The following is a 19,968-nucleotide window of genomic DNA, read 5'->3' on the forward strand; positions in this document are numbered from 1 at the left end:
AAAGAAGTGACTATCCCGAGGTGATGTGATAACTACATTGTGGTTTTTTACTGTGGTTTTTTACGGACATCTGCATCTTACTTAAGTGCTATAGAAGCTTTTCAGTAGGATTGATTCTGGAACTGGTTTGTCCACATAAATATCTCTTAAGTATAATAGCCCAAGTTTTAAAATTTTGGGTTAATGTTTCCCAATGTTTAAGTCATTCATTCACACACACACACACACACACACACACACACACACACACACACACACACACACACACATATATATATATATATATATATATATATATATATATATATATATGTGACTCTCTCTTATAAGAAAGCTGTACACTGGGCTGGCAAGATAGCTCAGTGAGTAAAGGCACATGCCACTTGACAATACAAGACTGACAATGTGAGTACCATCCCCAGAACACACATGAAAGAAAAAGAAGAGAACTGACTGTGCAAAGCTGTCCTCTAATGTCTATATGAATGCCATAATGCATGCCTTCACATGCACAATAATTAATAATAATAAGTTTTAAAAGAAGTTTGTGTCCACTCTGGGCCTGTACCTGTCTCTTCTTCTGTTAGACTTAATGCTTAAATCTACATTAATACCTTTCTAGCAGTGTGTCATTAACAAAAGAATTCCAGAGCGTCACGGTATTCAGTTAAATTTAAGAAATGATCAAAAGAGCACATAATTTTCATTAGGAAATATCTCTGCAATGTCATTGTTCACCAGTGAATTCAGTAGCATAAAAGTCTCATACGGAGTTAAGCATAATGGCAGAGACTTTACAGAGTATGTCATACTTTAATGCAAGCCTCTGTCTCCAGAAAGTGAGGGAGCAACACCTGTGAGACAGCTGGTGGTGAGAACTTACAGATGGAACTGTGCCTCCACTATCCATGTTCACACATCAGATGCTCTATTAGACTCCAAGGGGTGCTGCCCTAACCATGTACAAGCTTAGAAATGGGTGTTATTTTAAAATTAGCCCTTTCTTCTTCTTTCAAGGAAAATTACAAAAAGAATCTTCATTATCTCTGAACTATAAGTTTTAAAGGAAAGAATGTGGAATTTACATGTCATTTGGAAGATTTAGCAAATTTATCCTAAATGGCCTTTTCAGACCTCCACAGGTACCCCATTACCCAATACCATGCAAATTGCGCTCAGCCATCTCAAGCTTCATTTCCTTTTTCAGCATGCACTTTGAAACAATTCTACTTCCTGTGGAAAACCAGAACATAATATTTGAAGATGTACATGATCAAAACAACTTCTTCTACTTGAGTAGAGAATCTGGCAATAGGTGTGTGTTTACAAAGAGATGCTACCACAAAGTATATTTGATTAAAGCTAACAATTTAGAGTGAATTCAAAGTTTAGTGATTTGTTAACACCAAGTTATGTTTGAGGAATCCAGTGGAAACCACACCAAGATCAAATCCCAGACAGTAGCCTATATTGTAGTAAAATATCTCTGAATCAACTCTCCATGCCTCAAGAGATGTGTCTACTGCATCCTTGAGAAGTGTCCAGGCTGGAAGGAAAGCCTGGTCTTTATTTACATACAGACTACTATTTACAGATGAAATTATACACACTGTGCTGGTATTGAAGCCTCACACTTTTAATATCAGTTCATGTTTTCTCAGAAGATTAACTACCTGAATAGCATGCTAAAAAAACCGAGATCTTAAGGAGCAACTGTAGTTTTCAAGGCATTAGACACTGTGAGAAGAGATTACCCACAACTTTAAAATGGGTTCACAAATATCAATTTGGTGCTCTCCACCAATGTCAGGGTCCGAATCCAATTTCTTCCTAAGATACTTTCTTATCATCACACATGAGACATGATCACCAGCAGAAAGAGAGCTGGATAAGACCATCGGTATGGTCTCATTTTAACTGAAATTGTTTTTCCCAGTATTAACAAGCAGGTTGGGTGTCCAGTAAGTTTTGGATCCAATGGATTTTTTCTTTTATTTTCTTCTCTAGAGATTTGGAACTATGTTGCATAGAAAGGCCACACAGATGGAGGTACACTAAATCAAGGGAACCAGAAGAAAGAATGTTGTATTTGTTTATCAAAGGGTTGAGATTAGATTGGTTTCTTCTCTGTCCTAGAAAAGAGGTGTACTGTTGCCAGGACCTGCTGTGCTCTGTTCTTCAGATTTGCTGCCCTTATTCAGCTAAATCACTAATGTGCCCTGCACCTTAAGATTTCAGAGCATGGCATGTCTAACGTTACTGAATAGCTCATCTTTCCACTTCAGACTGCAGTGGTAATCTGTGTTAAACCAAGATCATTAAACTCTTCTCTACCTGGAGAACAATAAGAAGACATTTCCACGACTAGTCATACTGGCTTATTCATCCCACCCACATCCCTCATGGAAGCAGGATCCTGAACTGTGTTTCTAACTCTGTTAGTGCTCTGGCGTTCCATTCGCATCTTAATAGGGAAGCAGAAGTCCCTAAAACACCGCTTGAAGTTTTCATCAAGAAAGGCATAGAGAACAGGATTCAAGCTGCTGTTGGTATAACCCAAGGCAATGCAGAAGTAATAGCTGGAGAGGGCAGCTGTGCTGTGGGAGGTGCTGCCCAGAGCCTCCACCAGGATAAAGATGTGAATGGGTGTCCAACAGATGATGAAGACTGCAACCACTACCAGTACCAGCTTGGTGATCCTGCGGAGATTTCGGTCCTTCTCTCGGGAGCCAGAGAGGAGCCGGACACTCTTCAGGCGCAGGATCATCAGGGTGTAGCAGACAATAATGATAAGAACTGGGATCACAAAGGCAAAGACGAAGACACAGATCTTCATGAAGAGGTCCCACCAGGAATAATCATCATCGGGAAACTGCAAGGAGCATTCAATGACGTCCACATCTGCCAGAATTGACCAAAATCAACAAAATGACAAGAGAATCTCAGTACTGTGACTGCAGAGTTATACATTAACCAACACCTTTGTTTTCAAAGGTCCAGATATAGCAAGATAGCACTGAAAGCAGAACAGCAAATCAGAAATTGAAGGTCCACTATATTGATCATTCAATAAAAAAAAAATCTACAGAGTTGTTTGTTGTCAAACAGTGTTGCATAAAATAAACAAGCAAAGCTGGCTAGCAATCTGATCCATCTAGCTGTCAAGGCTGGCTTGGTATTTGTAGCTTTCAGAGGAACTAGACTGTTTACTTTTAGTGTGGCACTTTTTTGTATTTTTGTGTATTAACAATGTTCCCACACCCACAGCTCTGACAAGAGTTAACATTTTTAAAAAGTCAACATCTATTTCTAATAAATGACTAAACATTTTGAATTGCTCTACCGAATTTAGCAAATACCAACTTGTCTTACAAACATCAACTGTTTGTGTGACTCCATAAGGATTGATAATGAAATATGTCTAAATATAACTCAGGTGCTGTGATTTAATTGTATCGTTCAACTCGCTGTGTTTAACAGCATCATTGAAATGTAAACAAAAATGTCAAAGGTAAATGAAGACAAACCAAGATATATCAATAAACATCTACTTCGATCTTTGTGTGACTGTTTATGTGAAAAGATTTAAAGTATCATTTAAAAAATTATCACCATTGTCATAGAAAACAAAATATTAAATGACCTCAGTGGGTGATATGTCATGAAACTGAGTAGATAGATAGATAGATAGATAGATAGATAGATAGATAGATAGATAGATAGAATACTATATATAAACTGACATAGTAAACTGAGTATATATGTATTATATATATGATGTATATATAATATATAAATGTATTAATAGAGATATATATTATATATATTATATTCTTAAATATATAAATATAGCCTGCTAAGTCTGTATAACCTTACTTGTCTGTATATTTTCAGGAACGATCATTTGGTATAGTATAACTGAGGACTATTCCCTAGGGAAGGCTATTTCTCCCATCTTGACATCTTGACATCGCTTAGCTGACTATAGTTCTTGTCTATAGTTCTTGTCTGACTATAGTTCTTGTCTAGAGTTGTCTACTATAGTACTGGTGATAGGCAGAGTATGAGTTTCTAAAATAAATAATGTAGAAACATAATACTGAATATAAAATATATCCATAAGGTAAAATTATACTGCTGTATTCAAGAGTTCTCAGTTCAGTGTTGTAGGGGCATCAGTAGACATTAGTAAACATATGAAGAAGCCACAACCTCTAAGGCTCACGCTGATGACTAATGATGCTTGTATGCTGAAGAACAATACCAGCCAGCCCTGACCAGATATAAAGGTGACCTAAAATACCTAGCTATGCAACAGTCTTAACAGGAAGCATGGTGCAGCAGTACACAATGAATGCAGTCCACAAAAATCATCTTTCATAGTATAAACAAAATCCTTACTTGAAAAAAGCAAAAGGAAAGAACAGGTATCCTATGAGACCACTTTAATTTTCTCTTTTGCTGCAAAAATTAATCCTAGCTGACTTAGGTGCATAGTTTCTTCTATTACATCTATGCATTCATCACCAGCAATATCTACTTGAAAAAAAAAACTGTCTCTCTTCATTTCTTCCTTCAAAAGCCTAACTGAAACCCGTTCTTCTAGAGTATCACTCTCCGACAAATGTTTGCAGTAATATAGTGGTCAAATCTACAAGTAGAACATGAAATATAAAACCAGGTCTTTCTTTACCCTGGAAAGTCATCTATCAGCTTTTCTTACTCATCACTTTCTCCTCCTAGTGCATGCAAAGTATTGCTCTGGATTGGATTTGTGATTCACAGACACCTGACCTTCTGAAGAGTTTCTTGTAATTTATTTTCCTTTTAATCTAGGCATCAAAACATACTCCTTTATATGATTAACCATATTTGTAACTGCTTGTTTAATAAAGTTGACAAGTGTCTTAGTCCACCACCTGCTGTAGCTGTGCTAGGAACTCACAACACAGTTTGGAGAAAAATAAGTCATAGAAAATACAACACTAAGAATAGTCCCTAACATAAGCTACCAACTGTAAGTGACAGTGTGTTAATTCAGGCTGGACTGTGACAAATGTGCAACTCTAATAGAGGATGTGCATGTGTGGTATTAAGAGATAACTTCAAACTCTAGTTTTAATTTCAATTTTACTGTGACCCTAAAATTTCTCTAAAAGAAACCACCTAGAATGAATAAAAATAATGTATGCATGTATCGTGTAAGATAAGCTGTAATTTTTAGCATCTGCTCTTTTACTATGTCCTGAAAAACCCTTGATATATATATATATATATATATATATATATATATATATTCAGTTATCTCAGTTATCTGTACTCACAGGTACTACAAAGCTCTCATCTGTATAATCTGCAAGAGTGTTAGATGGCATTTATAAACTTCAGAGTCTATTCATCAGCTTCCCTTTAGGGAAGCTCTATTAAGATCAAACATATTTTACATAGCTTCATTTTTTTGTTTTTTTATTTTGGGTTTTTTTTTTTTTTTTTTTTTTTTTTTTTTTTTTTTTTTTTTTTTGTAAAAAGCAAAACTCTTGAGACAGTTGTTCTCACCTTGGTTGCAGGTCATACTAACCTAGATCACACTACAGCTTAATTAAACCAACTTCTTCAAGGATACAACCTAGGCAATGCTATATTCTAAAGTATCCAAGCAATCTCATCCCTCATTCCAGTGTGATATAAATACAGGGAACATGTAGTTACTCTGTTTGCATAAGGCAAGAACTATAACCACCTATGAACCTAATCATGAGCTTACCTAAACCAATGAAGAGAAGATATATAAGAGATAACCTTAAAGCAAGAAGGCAAAAAGAGCCTACATGTGTCTCTAATAATTTAGAGTGAAAAAGAATGCAAGCCATGGGTTAGAGAAATGGCTCAGTGGTTAAGAGCACTGACTGCTCTTCCAGAGACCCTGAGTTCAATTCCCAGCAACCACAAGATGCCTCACGACATCTGTAATGGTAAGCCATAGGATTGCTAGGTTGTATTTTCAAAACTTTCTTGCCTTTGGTTTCTTACTCATCCTTCCAGATTCCACTTCTCACAGACATAAAAATAATGAGTATGAGGTGATCCAGTAACAGTTAAAGGCTTTATGTGCACACACGTGTCTTTTTATGACCCATGGAAATACTGTCAAGGTTATTCACACTTGCTTTCTATTTGCTTTGCCACATCATTAGTTAAGATATAAATGTCTAGGCTACTAGCTTCCAAAGTGAGTTTGGAGGATGGTAACCTCAACCTTACTGTATCAAAATCTTCTGTGAAATTATGGGAAGAAGAGAAATTAAAAGGAATCCAGGGTATATAGTCGTCTCTCTCTGAATTTACAGTCCTTCCACATTCACAAAGCACTTCAAGAATCAGAGACTTCTGAGTATCTATGCACTGGCACTGTCATCCCCCTACTCCATGTTTACAGGTGGAAAAAATACACAAATGTTTCATTTTTAATCTTTTATGCATTTAGGAATTATACTTTTACTGTTTTGCTGCTTGTTTCCTAATAGATATGTGTTCCACTCATTTCCAAGGTAAACGTTTACCACATAAAGAATTCCACTTTTATGAATGGTATGAAAAAAGTGGCTCTTACCTTCCCTGACTTTAGTGCCTCCAAGGACTATTGCTGATATACCAACAGATGACGCCAGGAGCCAAATGCAGATGTTGATGATCTTTGCTTTTAGAGGTGTTCGGAAGTCCAAGGCTTTCACAGGGTGGCACACGGCAATGTAGCGGTCCACACTCATCATGGTCAGGGTGAATATGCTGGTGAACATGTTGTAGTAGTCAATGGAAATGACGATCTTGCACAGAACATCTCCAAAAGGCCAAGAATTCATCAAGTAGACAGCACTCTGGAAGGGCATAGTGGTAGTAACCAAAGCATCTGCCAAAGCCAGGTTAAATATGTAGATGTTGGTTGCAGTCTTCATCTTTGTGTATCTGAAATATAAGAAATAATAACATCTCCTTCCATCTCTGCAACTTAAACATCTCTGCACGTACTTATTTCTTATGCACTCATTGTGTGTGCAAATTGTAAAAGGACTTCCTAGATGTCAGGGCGTTGAGAAAGGTAAGTAAAGTCTCAGGCTTCATTAAGGTTCTATCTCTGTGCTTTGATCAAATAAGTTAAATAAAAATGAGAATGAAGACAGCATAGATCAATCACTAGATGAATATACAGACAGGCTGAAATACTGTGGAGTCCTTCATGTCAGATTCATTTTAATCCTTCACAAATCCTTCACAAAGGTCTTAAGTATTTTTGAAGTATTTTTCTTTTGTTTGTATAAAGCAAATACCTTCATGGTTATTTTAAGAAATCAATCATTGTAATTATTTAAGCTTTTGAAAGTACAAAATAATGTTCAATTTTAAAATATATCCATTTGTAGTGGCCAAATTAGACTCAATGATTTCTGCATGTCAATATGCTACTAACTTGTCATTATAAGTACATTATATAAATAAAACAGACCAAAATGAATTATATTTTATACAACAATACCAAGGTACATAAAAATAATACTGTTTTTCTCCATCCAATGTCTGGGGAGTTTTTTAAAGTGCACAATTGTCTTACTTTTCAGGCAAGGGGACAATAATGTTCAAGATGGATCAGCAAGATTGTCTGAAAACTAAAATCATTCTCTACACTACAACAGGAAGTTTAGAGTGGCAACATATTCACTCAAATCTGAATCAACAGAATTGCTCTTTAAAGGAAATGATTCCTGCAGAATCTATTGACCAGTAGATACCCATAGTGTCTCACCTCTCTGAAGCCAAGAGGAAAAAGCTGTGTGTTAATTCCTTTCTCTGTACCTCTGAATTATAAACCTTATCACAATGAATTTATTCCTGTCCCACTAGACATATACATTTTCTCTTTAAAAAGTCAGCTGTCAGTTACATCAGAGTGATGAAACTGTTGTCTAATGTGAAGTCACAGTCCTGAGTCTAAACTGCCTGAATTAGTTCCTGATACATAAGGATAATAAGCTGGGAGCTTAGAAGAAAGGCCAGTCTAGGCTCTGGCTTGATACATCTGTCAGACAGGCATGCATTTTATCCTCAGCATCCACTGGCTTTGTCCTCCCTATCTGCTCTTCTTGTCCTATGAGATATGAGGTATGTTATTGGATAGGTAGGAGGGCACTGCAAGGATTAGCACTAAAGCTAGCATGTTCTTTCTTATTTGCACCTTAATGATACATTTCTGAAAGAGTGATTTATTCTGGGGAGTAGGGAAACACTTTCTGCCCTTGGACATATTGCACAAATATTAAGTGGCTTATATATTTTAGAAAGTGATTAAAACTCTATAACTAAAGATTCATAATATCTTTCTAAATATACAGGTAACTAAGCAAGCACAATCATGTGATATGCCCAATGAGAAAATACAGAATGCAATATATATGAATATTGCCTGTTTTAAAATAGAATTTCACGTTTAAAAAGTTCAGGTTATAGACATACTTTCCACTGCTTCAACTTCCTCTAACAAAAGCTTTAATAGATTCCAGCAGCTGATCGCTTTGGCATCTACTCTTGTGTTTTGAGTCTCTAAGGCTCCTGTGTCTTCATGGCCTTAATACTAGCATTCTTTGCTTTATAAAATTAGAGATACCTGGGTCCTCGTCTTTCATTTTTTCCATCCATCCAACAGATAAACTTCGTTAGAGTGTACTAGTTTTGCCTCATGATAACAAATACCTGAGATAGTCAACTTGTATGTATAAAGAATTATTTCTTTTCCCTTTCTTGAAAGTTTCAGACCATGCCTTGCTGGCTCTGTTGCTTCAGGCCTGTGGTAAAGTAGCACCTCAAGATAGGAAAGCATGGAAGAGCGAAGCCATTCATTTTTCTGCCAGTAATGAAGAATAGAAAGAGGGGCAAGAGGTCCCAAGACCACATTTAAGGGCATACCTAAAAATATCCAAACACCTCCAACTATTTCGCATCCAATAAAGGTCTGAGGCCACATATCCAACACATACGCCTTTAATAAATCCTCAAGTCCCAGAGAATAGCTAGGACTTATTACCACAAACTTCAGTTTCGTGTGGACAAAATGAAACATGCATGCTTATTGCATAGCATTCAAATAACTTAGGGAGTGTAGGCTAAAATGCATTTCCTTAGTCTCCCAATGATCATGTCTAATTGATTTTGTGTTCTCTGACGCTTTCTCCACTTTCATATGTTGGGAGAATTTAACAGTTAGCTCAGAAAGCAAAGTGAAATGTACCTTCCAGATAATATTCATGGCTATTTTTACACAATTTAGCTTGAAAATAAATATGGATGTAAAATGAAACTTGATTCCTGGCATAGACAAATATAAGTTCAATACTATTAAAACTTCATAAAATAAAATACAGATCTAAATATATCATAAAATGTTGGAGACATACCTGGCTTTTAGCTTTTCAAAAATATCAATAACCAATGGGTGAACAGAACTGCATAAAATGTGAATTTATAAAGAATCCAAATCTTGTTATCATATCTCATAGTGAAAGAATTGAGCACGGACAGTAATCACAGTGACAACTTACTTCAAAAAGCTTTCTGTCCATTATATAGATATTACCTCACTTAGGTCTCTCAATAAGTCCATGAGGTAGAGTATTTCTTTTCTATAAATGCTAACCATTTATAGAGCTCTTTTTAAAAAAAATCTTAAAGAAATATAATTACAAATGACAGTGCAGAAATACAGAAGATAGATGTCAAGCTATGTATTCCTACATCTGTCATCTCAGCTTCTTATAACTTTCAAAGTCTAGTATTTTGATTTCAGTTACTTGAGTCTCACATGTATCCATCAAGTAGTCTTTGATATTTATGTCTATTCACTCCTCTAGCTGAAGAAGTTTGGGCTTAAGTAAAGCCAATGATCTGTGCAGTCTAGTCAGAGATAGACCTTGCTTTGAGAAACAAGCCAGGGCTCCATCTTACAGACAGATGCTTAGAAACCTGCCATACTGAGAGAGGAGTTCATAATCAGAACAGAAGGAGAGAATAAACCAGAAGTTCAATAGATATTGTCAACAGTCTTCCAGAAAGAACACTGCACTGGACCCCATAAACACGTAAGTAGAAAACTCTACTGCCAGAGATTCTAGCAAGAGCCCTCAGAAGTTACTTCTAGTTAACTAGAACAAACTGTTAGCCAGTCTTTCATTCATTCTATGTCCACTGAGAAAACATCTGAAGTTTTTTTTTCCTTCTGAGAGTATGCTTTTTCCACTTCATCCAAAATGCTTTACAAAAATTTGCAAGCATTTCAAATAAAATTGCAGTATGTAAAATCTAGATGAGAAGTTTGACTTGTGTGTAAAAGCTGAAGGTGGCTGGCTGCAAATGGTTACCCACATGTCTCAGGAGCATATGGTAAAGAAGAGTAAAGCAAAACCTAATCTCCACAGAGCTACAAGCCTGAGTCATAGCACTGTACATTAGACAGGAGAGGAAAGGCAGACAAGGAAGAAGGGTCAATTACAGAGTTGGGAATGTGATCCTTAATGGACAGTACTCCAGAGAGCTAGAAATGTTCCCTATGGACTCCTTAACTCGGGCCCATTATAGAGACCACCTCTGCAAGGGAATGTAATCCATGGGTACTTGTGACATGAAAGGATCAGAGTTGTGTTTCTAGAAATCAAGAACAAATGTCATGGGGCAGAGTTTCTGTGAGAATGTGACACTCACAGTGCTAAGAGTGTGAAGTGTAGTGCCAGAAGGAAGAACTCTGGCTTTGTGGCCTGGCAGGGTCTTGGGACTTTTGATCATTTCTCTGTACCTGCCCTATATAGACAACACAGAGATGGAAGAGACAACGCTTGCATTGTTGGCATCCTTTGCTAAGCAGGGATATTGTCCTGTTTGATCTTGTTATTTTAATGTCAGTGATGGTTTTTTCAGTCAGTACTTCATTCAACATTCATGACAAAAGCACAATAAATCTGAAGACCTGGTACCTTGACACTACACACTTTGAGATGTGTTGGTATCTGTTATCTTCCACTCTGTTAGCCTTTACCTGCAGTTTTGCTTCATGTTGAGCTCCAAAGCTATTTTCTCTTATCACTCATGCTTGTCTCCTTACTCTGAGTTTTCAAAGGCCCATCCCTAAATCTGCAACACACTAAAATATGATGACTGAAAACTGAATCTAAATTATATTGTAAACTTAAAGAACACAGACAGAAAGAAGCTTGAAACCAGAGAAATTTGCAAAGATGACCTGAAAGATGACCTCATGGGAGCTTGAGCCTGCCAGATGACAGGAATACAGAGAGAGCTTTGATACCCAGTATCCTTTGCAGGAGGCAGTGCAGAGATAGACTTTTTGTGGTTTGATAAGAGAGTGGATAGATGGTTTTGTGCCAGAGAAGACCCAGGACCCAACAAGAACAAAACTATTATAAGCATTTAAGTGGTGGCTTACAAAGCAGCAGATACTTCTTTTTCAGCTTCATATGACCTGACAAAGCTGCCATGATGATTAGATATGACACACACACACACACACACACACACACACACACACACACAGTCACACAGCAAAGATCTGGCCTATAAGTGCTCAGGTGATGCTCACCTCCATTGTCACCATCAAGGTAGCTGCTATTCTCCTTATTAGTGTAATAACCTCCCATAGCCTTGCTCTCACAAATCATAGTACAATCTTGTAAGATACTACTCCTTCTAATTTTTCTGAAAAGGATAATATTATAAAATATTCTTAGAAATATTCACTGTGTTTCTTGCAGGCTCTTGGAATCCATGCCAATTTGATAAAGGAACTCAGTGCCATCTTTTTCCAAAGATGACCAAGGAGCCAAGCATTCCATCAGAAAAATAGTGAGACTCTGAATCTTGTCACGTTTTGCAAATAAAAGTTGGAAAGTATTCTGACCAATGTGGCTAAGTCTACATTGTGAGTGTAGAAACCACTTAACACCAGGAAAAATGGCATAATCCAGAGAACAATACTGCTGTAAAGCACTGAATTGCTGCCCCTGCAGAGTTGAAGCACTGCCACATATTTATTGCATTTGAGGTTTTCCATAGGTCCTAGAGTTGTCCCTTAGTATCTACAGAGGGTACCTCCTCAGATATTCTAATCCATGAATGCTTACTTGAGCCTTTGTATGAGTTGATACAGTGTTCACACGTAGCTTGTGCATCTCCTCTGTACTTCCAGTTTCTAAAACCCAGGGAAATACAATGTAAATAGTATTTTTGATTAGGAATGACATTGATTAGGAATGTTTGGGGGTGGTAGTGGTGGTGCATATATAAATAATGATGATGTATAGGAATACCGTATTGTGGATCTGAAAGTTGCTGATGGCAGATCTTTAGTGTGCTTCCCACATAACTGGCACTCACAGTGAAGTAACTCTGAGTGGTAATGGATTGAGTGTGTGTTCATTTGATTAAGTTAAGCATTTCACAATGCATACATGTATTAAACTCTGCTAGTTTTCTGTCACAGCAACAAAATTTCGAAGGTAGTCAACTTATAATGAGGAAAAGTTTGTCTTGGTTCCCAGTTGGGGAGTGTTAGTCCACTGTTGGCTCATTTGTTGGGAGTACACTCTGATAGCCCAATGGGAAAGAAGATTTGTTTACCTCAGGCTGCAATGGCCAAAGACAGAGAGAGAGAGAGAGAGAGAGAGAGAGAGAGAGAGAGAGAGAGAGAGAACAGAAGGCTGCACACCTCCTGTCATCTCCTTTAAGGGAATGCATCCATTGGCCACACTTGTTTGCATTTCACCACTTTTGAACAGCACTTCAGACTGGTGACAAAATCTTCAACACATGTTTTCAGGAGACATTTTATAATGAACTCATAGCACAAATGACCTACACCATAAGACGCTTTCATTTGTCAGTTAGGCTTCAGTGGCACCTGATAGGGCGGAACAACTCCAGTGGTAACTGTGTAGTGTGGATGGCAGCCCTGAGTCAGTCCAGGTTTACCAGTTGCCTGATGCTGGCTGGGGCAGGAGACTTATGGAGGAATACTACACGTGAAGGTCACGGACGTGGAAGATCTATGCCTTTTATTCAATTTTTCTGTGAATTCAATCATTATTTTAGAAATTTTTCTTTAAAGATATTAAATAAAAAAATAAAATGATCAGGAATGAAGATTTTCCTAATATGGCTTCTCAGTTGAATGATTTGAAAATGTAACGAGTTTGTTTCATTAAATTCTCCAGGTACCTTCAGTTCGTATAAATGAAATTAATTTGCTAAACATTCTTCTAGATTACTTAATATTGAAATCATGGTTGCTTACTAAAAGGCAGTAGTAGTTTCTTCATTTCTGAAAAGCAAATGAAGCGTGGTCCTTGCTTCTGAACCATCTTTCACATTCTGTCAGTCTGTAGTGTTCTGTGCAACCTAATTCCCATTGGACTCAGGATGTTTCCAGTGCTCTGGCCTATGCAGAGAGCCAGCACCATAAGAGGATGGAACAAGAACACAAGCTATGCCCTTCAGTTGCCACACAGGTAGCCAAGTTCATCAATAACCCAAGACAAATATTACCCCTGGGCAGGATATCCCTGCAGGACTGTGGCCAAGGAAGATGAGGAATGCCCAAGAAACAACTTCACTAGAGTAATTAATACCTTAGAACATCTCATCCTGTCCTCCTGGTATTGCCACATGGCAATGAGCCCTAAGGACAAATTCCAATACATTCATCAGGGCATCACCATCTGAGTATCAAAAGGCATACTTATATTTAAAAAATTATTTCTCTGACTTCGTATAGAAATCTGAAGAGTGGATATAAGCAAAGATTTAAATCTTTCATGTAAATTCTGACTCAATTGGCCAGTTTGGATAATGACTGTCAAAGAAATGAACAGACAATAACCCACATGTGTTCGGAAGCATTAACCCCATTCCTAAAATCCTTTCTTCAGTGAGATGTGGTAGCACAGGTCTGTGATCCTACTACATGGTAGGCTGAAGTAAAAGGATTGTGAGTTTGAGCCCAGCTTGGGGAATTTAGTAAGACTGTCTCAAAAACAATGACCACCATCCTCTATTTTTCTAAGTTTTTCTTATCTAAAACATAAGCTGGCACAACCTCTAAATAGAAGTGAAGAACAAATAACCGTTATCTTCAAAGGTCTTGATACAGTTCTAAGCCAGTATTAATTGTCCCACTGAAATCCAATCCATCTTAGAATGACAGCAATCTTACAGCCACAGAATTTTAGATTTGTAACTGAGCACAGAGCCTCCAGGGGCAACCCTTGACTGCCTGCATCCAGAAGTCAAGCTGAGGTAAAGGAGGTCCCATCTGCACAGTTCTCAGGAAGATATTGCCACACAGGATACAGGGTAATAGCTACTGGAGAGGAATTTTTCCCTCCCAGTAAGAAACAAACTCCTGAAACTAGCTCTGAGATAGATGTCAGGAAAGTCCGTGAGGCCAAGGGGAGCACAGGAACTACTGAGTAGGCTTTGTCTGTGATCTGTTCAAGTATAAAGGGCACATTTTTGTTTTTCTTTTCTATGATGCTGGAGCCCCATGTGTGCTCAGTATGTGTTCAAACACTGAGGCATTACCTCCAGCTCTGTTCTTTTAGTTTTTATTTTGAAATTTATTTTGCTTTCACTAAATTGCCCAAAAAGGCCTTGAGCTCACATTTCTCCTGTTCCATCTCCCAACTAGCTGAGATTACAAGCCTGTGCCACCACCCAGCTGGCTGATATTTTATCCACCTCCCTCCGTTCCCCAACCTCTTTATATTCCCATCACTTTTAGTTTATGTCCTGAAATGGCTGGGCAGAGTCCAGACTTCATTGGGATCACATACTCACTGAAAGAAAATAATCTTAACTAATCCACATAAGCAACTGCCATGAAACTAACTCTCGTTTAAGACATTCTCAAACATGTACAAAATACCTGGAGAGAGAATGATAGGCTCTTAATTTCTGAGATTGTTTTTGTTATTCTTGAGTAAGAGGAAATGTTAATATTCATTCCAAGACAGGATCCAGAAAGGTAAGACTACACTGTTTCACTCAATGCCCAGCATAAAGTTGCAGGACTGAGCACTGCAATGATATGGGGTGGCCACACTGCACCCCATCCTCTTCGGCAATGATTTGCAATATATAAAAGGATGCCAAATTTACACCTATGAGACTTTGAAAGACAAGGACAAGGCATCTGGTGCAGGGATTGTGGAGACTCTGAGGAGGGGATGAAAGATTTGACATGGAAGGAGCATTGTTATTGCAGAAACTCCAATTGGGCCATCTCATGCCTTCCTGCACTTATCCAATTTTGAGACAGCTACACAGTCTAGCTTGAGTGCTTGCCTAGTATACTTATTGGACTTATTCTTGGGCACTTCAAAATCATGTTAGTGGATATTCATAACACTAGATAGCCTATTGGATTTGTTTCATAAGCTACAACACCAGTCTGATGAGTCACAAAAAAATTCTGAATTATCTCCCATGCATTTGGTGGGCCTGGAATTTATTTACAGAAATATTAGACAGGGCACTAAAGTCTTTCAATCCAGAGCAGATAAGCAAGCAAAGGCTTATAGAGATATTCCCATTTCTTCACCAGGAGATGACCTTGTGATTAGAACCTCAGTATTTTCTTGAGGTGTTCTCTCAGCAGATGTTTGGAGCCTGCGTGGGCAGGTAGCTCTTAAATCCTAAAGGTACCTTGGATTAGCCTTGTGTAAAACCCACAGTTCCTGGCAAAACACTCTCCTGGGAAATTCTTTTAAGATGTCACCTTGGAGAATCTCTCGGGACCCTGCACAGAAGAGACCCTGCTCTTGGCTGGCTGGCTCACTCCTTCACACACACACACACACACAAGCACAACTTGCCTACCCCTGACCCACCACCACCACCACCACCACCACCACCACCACCACCACCACCACCGTGACCTGTCCCCAAACTCACCGGATGATGACAAACATGACCAGGGAATTGCCCACTAAGCCCACCACAAACACCACAGAGTAGACAGCGGTGATGATAACAGGGATGGCCGGAGAGATGTGTGCGGGCTCCAGCTGCTGGTCCTCAGAGCCCACACTGCCATTGCTGTCCGATTCGGCCCAGTTGGGGAACCAAGAGCTGCTGTTGGGGAGTAGGCAAGCACTGGGAGCGCAGGTAGGGCCTGGCTCTCCGCGGAAGATCTGGATGGGGGACTCCATGGTGAGCGCTGCAGCTGGAAAGCAAGGAGCAGTGGCACTTGCGGGGGTTTCAGGAACAGAGAACAGATTGGACCCAGAGAGACAAAGTTTGCGGTGCAGGCAGGGCTGGAGGTGCAGGAGCCCACAATCCCTGGACTCAGTCTGGCCGCACATCCCAAGGAAGGGGCAGGCAGGACTCTTATTGAAATCCCGTTTCCACTCCCTACTCCTAGCTCCACCGCAGCTATTAAACTGAGAGCATTTGCACGTTTTTGGAGCCCTTAGGTTGCATAGCCTTCAGACGTGCTTGTCCACTCCTGTGAGTGCTCCTACCCTGCCCGTCTGTGCGTGCAACCGCAAGAAGCACCCTCCACCCTGATGCTGCACTAAGCACAATTGCCCCACTGTGCCTCGAAAGCCCCAAGCTCACCTCCGGATCGCGGATTGGCGACTTCCCTTCCCAAGTCACCGTCAGCGTTCCAGGTCACTACCTTAGCTCCTAGGTAGCTGTTCAGCCTTGATGGGTCCACGTCCCTGATGCTCAATTTGTGCCTTCCAAGACTGGAAGAAGCTCTGCCAGTTGGGATTCAGCCAAGACTCGCAGGGGACAGGCAGACTGAGAGCGGCGGGGCTGGTTGCCCCCGCCCAGTTCGCGCCTATCTCCGCCCATCCCCTCCTTTCCCCGCCCCGCCCCCTTAGAGCTGACCCTGGCCGGTCTGCCGCTTGGCTAAGGCTCACTAACTCCAAATGTCCAAGCTGCTTTCCACTTCTCTCCCTGGAGCTTCCTGGCGGGCGGTCTGATGCTTAGCTATGGTCCAGTAACAGAAAAGAGCACCTTGTGCAGTGACAAGAGAGCATAGGGTCATTCAGTGGTTTTGGAATTTAGTATCTTCAGAGTTTGCAGTACCAGTCTTTTTAAGCAAGGAAGCAAGTTGTGGTAGTACTGATTTCACTTACTGAAGGATACAAATAAAATAGCAAGATAATCTTGTCAGAATCAAACAGGTCATATAGAAATAGTGGTTTAAGATCTATTAATAGAAAGTTTCTGTGCATCTTGTCACCCTTTCTGCTCTGACTAGAATGGCAGGCTGCAAGAAAACTGTACATACAGGTACTAATATCATTGCCTGCTATTACTGCACAGACTCTCCTTCCCTAGGCTCCACTGCTACAGCAGGAGAATAACGGTTCCTTATGTTAATCCTCAGCCATGAAGTTCTTGCCTCCTCTGCCAAATGCAGAGAATTGAAACCTTTGTGGAGGACCTCAGTCTCCACTATGTGTAAAACGCTGACAGTCAGAGTCTGTTGGGTAAAAGAGGCCCTAAAAGAAAAGATGCTTTTGGGGATCCTGAGCTGGGTTCCTAAGAAATGGTCCAGAAGAAAAGGAAGTGCAGTAGATCTGGAGGCCCCCCCCCCCCACTGGAATTTTCCCAGGGTTTCCAAGGACTTAGATAAACCAGGCTGCCACTGTTTCCCATAATGTACATCATGTCTACAAGTGAGCCTTTTAGTGGCAGACTCAAGGCTATTCATCAGATGATGGTAGGAGGGGACTCCTTGAACTTCCATTGCAAACTGATTGAAGGAGATTTAGCCATCTGCCTGCACAGGTTACAGATGTACAATTTTCTTTACTCTGCTGCATATAAAGTAAGGTGAACATTCTCCTTTGCCAACAGTGTTTTGAACCTAAAGCCCTGAAGGTCATTATCAGTCCTTGCAAACTTTCATTGCAGTGAGTCCAGGTCAGTTTTTTTAATCAATGTGACTCAAACCTAGACATATCTTAAAAGAAAGAAGCTCAACTCAGAAAATGCCTCCTTATAAATGGCTTGTAGAGATCCAGAAGGAACAACATTGTATGTATACATTTATTATTGGATATTAGCCATAAAGTGTAATCATGCTACAATCCACAAATCTAAGGAGGCTAAATAACCTTAATCCAAGGAGGGCTTAAAGAGGGATGCGTGGATCTTCCTGGGAAGAGAAAATAAAGTAGATTTTGAGGATGAACTGGGTGAAGTTGGAATGTGAACAGAAGGGATCAGGTATGGTGGGAGGAGGGAGGAAGAAAGTTCTGGAAAGATGACTGGAATTGGGAGGCATTTTGGGGCAATGTATAAACTTACTACCATGGAAACTCCCTGAAATCAACTAGGGTGACCCTAGAGGATTATGAGTAATGGGGAATACAAAGCCTGAACTGGTCATTCTCAGTAACCAGACTTCCAATGGAGTGGCTGACATCATCTAAGCCTAAAACATACAATTTATCCTGTATACAAGATGGACTATGGTGAAAGTCACACATAAATTGTAGGAGTAGCCACCCAATGACTAGTCCATCTTGAGACCTGTGCCACAAGAGGAAGTCAACACCTGATACTACCTGGAGGGGCAGTAACCAGAGGTTGAATAGGCCAGAGACCCAGGATAGAACAAAACACAACTGGGAAAGAAAGAAAGAGAGAAAGAAAGAAAGAAAGAAAGAAAGAAAGAAAGAAAGAAAGAAAGAAAGAAAGAAAAGAGAAAAAGTCAATGAAACATTCCTAATAATATTCTGCTATACTGGTAGATAGGAGTCTAACATAATCATCATCAGAGAGGCTTCACCCAGCAACTAATAGCAGCATATGCAGAGACCCACAGCCAAACGTTAGACAGAGCTTGGGGAACCCGTGGGAATGGGGGGAAGAATAGTAGGAGCCAGAGGGGTCAAGGACACAAAATAAGAATAAGCCCATCAGTTCAAAGCCAGCCTCGTAAGGGTCACAGAGACCGAAGCAATAATCAGGGAGCCTGTATGGGTCTTAGCTAGGACATCTGCACATATGTCATGGTTATGTAGCTTGGTGTTTTTGAGGGACTTTTAACAGTGGCTGTCTTTGACTCTTTTGTCTGCTTTTAGGGCATTTTCCTACTGGGCTGCTTTGATATTAGGTGATGTGCCTAGTCTCATTGTTACTTTATATGTCATGTTTGGTTGATATCCCTGGAAGGTTTATCCTATTCTGGAGGGAAACAGGAAGAGAGGATCTGGAGGCTAAGGAAGGTAGCAGGGAGGGACTGGGAGGAGTAGGGAGAGGAGGATCTGCAATTGGGATGTAATGGATGAGAGAGAAAAAAATGGCCTGTAAGCAAGTCTGTGGGACATTTTCTTGATTAATGATTAATCTAGTCTAATAGACTGGGGGCTGTGTCACTTCTGGATAGGAAGTCCTGTAGTATATAGGAAAACAAGCCGAGCAAACTACGAGGAGCAACCCAATAAAGAGTACTCTTCCATGGCCTCTGCTTCAGGTCCTGCCTTCAGACTCCTGCCTTGAGTTCCTGCTCTGGCTTCCCTCAGGGATGGAGTATTACCTGAGAGTTGTAAGTTGACACAAACCCGTTCCTCTTTAGTTGCTTCTGGTCATGATGTTCATCACAGCAATAGAAACTTGACCAACACAATGTTCTGCAAACACTGGCCTCCAATGAAGCACATTGAAACTAAGGCACCTGTATCCATCAGAAATATGGCAGGTTCTTTCCTTCATGTCTTGAGGATCACTTCCTACCAAAGGGGTGACATGTTGTCAGCAAAGCAGTTCACCAAAACATGTTTTACTAGAAATGACAAAAATAACTGAGCAATACTGAGATTGAGAAGTTAAAAATACTTTTCAAGGAAAATATTAGACAATACAGAATTACCCATCTCTCTTACCTATTTAGTACTT

General features: G+C 39.7%; 1 protein-coding gene across 2 annotated transcripts; it reads right to left on the minus strand.

Annotated features, from left to right (window-relative positions):
- Window positions 1–260: 260 nt before the first annotated feature.
- On the minus strand, window positions 261–16,834 carry Oprk1 (opioid receptor kappa 1). 2 transcript variants are annotated; one of them, XM_076924426.1, is made up of 4 exons: window positions 16,669–16,834; window positions 16,003–16,273; window positions 6,611–6,963; window positions 262–2,901 (listed from the first exon to the last, which is right to left on the minus strand). In XM_076924426.1, the coding sequence occupies exons 2-4, from the start codon at window positions 16,257–16,259 to the stop codon at window positions 2,369–2,371; spliced, it is 1,143 nt and encodes a 380-aa protein (XP_076780541.1). In that variant the 5' UTR covers window positions 16,260–16,273; window positions 16,669–16,834; the 3' UTR covers window positions 262–2,368. The 2 variants fall into 2 exon arrangements, with proteins under 2 accessions (XP_076780540.1, XP_076780541.1); XM_076924425.1 differs by lacking the exon at window positions 16,669–16,834 and having other exon boundaries at window positions 261–2,901; window positions 16,003–16,443.
- Between the last annotated feature and the right edge of the window lie 3,134 nt (window positions 16,835–19,968).

The sequence above is a fragment of the Arvicanthis niloticus genome, chromosome 25, assembly GCF_011762505.2.
Source record: "Arvicanthis niloticus isolate mArvNil1 chromosome 25, mArvNil1.pat.X, whole genome shotgun sequence".
Taxonomy (NCBI): Eukaryota; Metazoa; Chordata; class Mammalia; order Rodentia; family Muridae; genus Arvicanthis; species Arvicanthis niloticus.

Coding starts and splice junctions, on each gene's coding strand:
- Oprk1 (XM_076924425.1), bottom strand. CDS start 16,412: ATGTGCGGCCAGACTGAGTCCAGGGATTGTGGGCTCCTGCACCTCCAG. Junction 6,964..16,002: donor GTCATGTTTGTCATCATCCG/GTGAGTTTGGGG, acceptor CTTATATTTCAG/ATACACAAAGATGAAGACTG. Junction 2,902..6,610: donor AGGCACTAAAGTCAGGGAAG/GTAAGAGCCACT, acceptor CAATTCTGGCAG/ATGTGGACGTCATTGAATGC.